General features: G+C 45.5%; 1 protein-coding gene across 1 annotated transcript; it reads right to left on the bottom strand.

The window, feature by feature from the left end:
* Nucleotides 1-397: 397 nt before the first annotated feature.
* On the bottom strand, nucleotides 398-2,212 carry LOC141105192 (C3a anaphylatoxin chemotactic receptor-like). Its single transcript, XM_073595080.1, has one exon. The coding sequence runs from the start codon at nucleotides 2,195-2,197 to the stop codon at nucleotides 1,238-1,240; it is 960 nt and encodes a 319-aa protein (XP_073451181.1). The 5' UTR covers nucleotides 2,198-2,212; the 3' UTR covers nucleotides 398-1,237.
* Nucleotides 2,213-3,127: the final 915 nt, after the last annotated feature.

Raw genomic sequence — 3,127 nt, 5'->3', positions numbered from 1 at the left:
GGAAAAGGACCTGGGGTCCTAGTAGATGATAGGCTCAGCAATGGCATGCAATGCCAAGCTGCTGCTAACAAAGCAAACAGAATATTGGCATTAAAAGGGGATCAACTCCAGAGATAAAACGATAATTCTCCCGCTCTACAAGACTCTGGTCCGGCCGCACCTGGAGTATGCTGTCCAGTTCTGGGCACCAGTCCTCAGGAAGGATGTACTGGAAATGGAGCGAGTACAAAGAACGGCAACAAAGCTAATAAAGGGTCTGGAGGATCTTAGTTATGAGGAAAGGTTGTGAGCTCTGAACTTATTCTCTCTGGAGAAGAGACGTTTGAGAGGGGATATGATTTCAGTTTACGAATACTGTACTGGTGACCCCACAATAGGGATAAAACTTTTTCGCAGAAGAGAGTTTAATAAGACTCGTGGCCACTCATTACAATTAGAAGAAAAGAGGTTTAACCTTAAACTACGTAGAGGGTTCTTTACTGTAAGAGCGGCAAGGATGTGGAATTCCCTTCCACAGGCGGTGGTCTCAGCGGGGAGCATTGATAGCTTCAAGAAACTATTAGATAATCACCTGAATGACCGCAACATACAGGGATATACAATGTAATACTGACACATAATCACACACATAGGTTGGACTTGATGGACTTGTGTCTTTTTTCAACCTCACCTACTGTGTAACTATTTAACTCATATTGGTAAATTTCCTTACACATTGACTTATGGGACTAAAAAACATAAAAGCTAGACTACACATTGATTTAATACAAATTTGAGAGGAAGCCTCCTTCAATGACCTGCAGGGGTTGGACACAAATATGGAAACACTGCAGGATTTGCTAAGACAGTAATGCTCAGATTCACACAGCTGGTTTTGTCAAATCGTGATTTGACGAGCATGCAGGTGAAGTCTCGCACCTTCCCTGGGTGCCCCAGTCACCGGACCTCAATATCATGGAGCCACTATGGTCAATTTTGGAGAACAAGGTTTGGGCTGGTTTTCTGCCACAATTCCAAGCAATTTTGCATGAAGAGTGGTATTAGTTTCAATTATCTCCCACCCAAGACTTATATTTGTCAATTCCCAGGAGAATTCAGGCCGTCTTGGATGCCGGAGGTGGTCCAACACCACATTAGTTAATGGTTTCTTTATTTTACCTGCTGTTTCCATAATTTTGTCCAACCCCTGTGTCTCCTTACTGCCATAGGTTGGCATCTCAATCCCGGCTCTTAACTCTTACAGCCCCTCTAGTTGTGTGCCCTCTCCACTCTGGCTCTTGCTGCGATATGAGCTCCTCGAGGTTGACAGGTCTTCATAAAACACATTTTGCATGAGCCCACGGACAGACTGTCTCACCCTTTTCTTCATATCTTTCCCAATGAAGACGTAGAGTATAGGGTTGATACAGCTGTTGAAAAATGCCAGAGACTGAGAGAGAAGGTCCAGGATGTCAACTACATCATTTGTAATGTATAGCAAGACAACACCCATGATGTGGTAGGGGGCCCAGGTGATGAAGAATGCAACTACAATTCCTAACGCCACCTTGGTGCTTTTTCTGCCTACATTTAAAAATCTGATGTTGTATGCTTTAATAGACAGAGAGATGTAACAGGCAGAAATGGTTATAAGAGGAATCAGAAATCCAAAGGTTAGATGTGCAAAAGTGACAGCATATTTGTTGGGATAGTCTGTAAAGCAAATGGTCTTGTTTTTGGAAGTGTCAATTTTACGGTAGATGGCGGGAGGCAGACTCATCGCAGAAGAAAACACCCAAATAGCCAAGCATATCATCCACACTGTGCGTACTCTTCGGTGATTTTGGGCCCACACCGGTCGGACAACCAGAATCCATCGGTCAACGCTGATAGCCACCAGGGTGAAGACACTGGTATACATGTTAAGGGTAATGAAAAAGGGTAACATCTTGCAGAGGACAGGACCGTACAGCCATTCTGGGTAGAAGAACTGCACTGCACTGAATGGAAGACACAAGCAGCACATGATATCGGCCAGAGCAAGGTTCCCAAACAAAATGGTGGTCACGGTCCGCTCCATCTTCACTCCGGTAACCCAAAGCACCAGAGCATTGCCGGGGACACCCACGAGGGTGGTGAGAGAGAGAATCAGGACGGTGAAGACATGCTCATGTTTGTAAAAGATGTCTGGTTCTGTCTTATCGCTGAAATTTGACATTTTGCTTCCCTGTAAAGGAATTGACAGTTAGTGGGCGTGTCTGATCATTATCGTATTTCTATTGTTTTACACATAAGAAATAAAACAAGTCACATAATCAGGGCTTTCTTTCTCAGAGAACCAGTGCAGGAACCCCCTTCTGAGTAGCCCCTCGTCTCTGCCCCCTACCTACCTCTGAGCGCCATCCCTTGGTTCCACCCCCTATGTACCGCCCCTTTTAGAGAATACAGGGAAGCCTGAACAATTTACCTATGCTAACCAAAAATACTAGCACTCTAGCAACACGGCTAGGGGGTGCTACATAACATAATTAGGATTTCACCATGAGTTTTCAGATGAACGTTCATCTTGGTGTGAAAAGAGAATGATCATGTGAGTGTAGGTGGGGTGCAGCAATAATTCACACGGTGAGGTGCAATGGAAAACAGTTCACAACAGACCCAGTGGGAAAGCTGCCCAACCAGGTGCACTCACAGTAGCCAGAAATGTGCAGAGAGCGGGTATCAGCTGAATTGACAGCATCTGTAAAGAGATCAGAGTGCAGCCTGGCCATCTAGTGCCCAAGCTGGATGGTGTCCAAGGAATTGCGACCTTATGCTTTTTCTCCTCATCAGGAACCTTTCTCTTACCGCTAGTACTCTCCCTAACAGCGGGGTAACTGTCCCTACTCTATCAACTTGCAAAATGCGCACCAAACCTGGGAGCCAGGGCCTTAAATAGTCTCTACCTGACCCAAGGTGGCTGTTCGAGTCACATTGGGCAGCAGCATCCAATAGGATAGCTTGCCCAATGATCCAGGGAATCATCGAGGAACTTTGTTCCTTTTGACTCCCTCTCCAACAACAGTGCTGCAGCAAAAGAGTGCCACCTGCAGTGGAGAAAGTAGACTGCACCTGCCTACATGCTCCCCAAGCAAAATGCAAAAGAAGT

Source organism: Aquarana catesbeiana, linkage group LG08, assembly GCF_042186555.1.
Source record: "Aquarana catesbeiana isolate 2022-GZ linkage group LG08, ASM4218655v1, whole genome shotgun sequence".
NCBI lineage: Eukaryota > Metazoa > Chordata > Amphibia > Anura > Ranidae > Aquarana > Aquarana catesbeiana.
This window is presented reverse-complemented; position numbering and strand designations above follow the sequence as displayed.